Raw genomic sequence first — 422 nt, forward strand, 5'->3', positions numbered from 1 at the left:
CCCAAGGAAAAAAAAAAAAAAAAAGGAAAAAAGAAAAAAAAGAAAAAAAAATTCCTGTGAAACAAAAATCAAGAAGTGAAAGTTTTACCATGGCTCATGTGTAGTTTGGTCATCCAGGGGTAAATTTGTGGAGGTTGCTGCTGCTGCAGTTGTGGTGCTCCTTGTTGTGCTGTTTGCACGGGCTCAGCTTTGATTTCAGCCGAGCTCTTAGATCTCTCCTCCAGCGCCGTGTTAACACTCTTCTGACTGTAAATCCCGGGGTTTAGGGCTGCTGGATCGTCTCTGGCTAAAGGATGCCCTGAAGAACCCATGACCGTGCAGGAAGGTCGCTGGGGGTTAGCCCGGGGGGTCGCAGACATGTCCAAGCCGCTCAGGGAGGTGGCAGCCCCGGAGGAGGGGAGGGTGGCGCTGAGCTCCGGCAC

The 422-nt window shown here is 51.2% G+C and overlaps 1 protein-coding gene across 1 annotated transcript in view; it reads right to left on the reverse strand.

Moving 5' to 3' along the window:
• Positions 1-422, reverse strand: part of HOXC5 (homeobox C5) — a 2279-nt gene that overhangs the window by 1377 nt on the left and 480 nt on the right. The window contains 1 exon segment of the mRNA XM_010142136.1: positions 89-418. Coding sequence (XP_010140438.1) covers positions 89-418 — 330 coding nt within the window.

The sequence above is a fragment of the Buceros rhinoceros genome, unplaced genomic scaffold (assembly GCF_000710305.1).
Source record: "Buceros rhinoceros silvestris isolate BGI_N320 unplaced genomic scaffold, ASM71030v1 scaffold35688, whole genome shotgun sequence".
NCBI classification, from domain to species: domain Eukaryota; kingdom Metazoa; phylum Chordata; class Aves; order Bucerotiformes; family Bucerotidae; genus Buceros; species Buceros rhinoceros.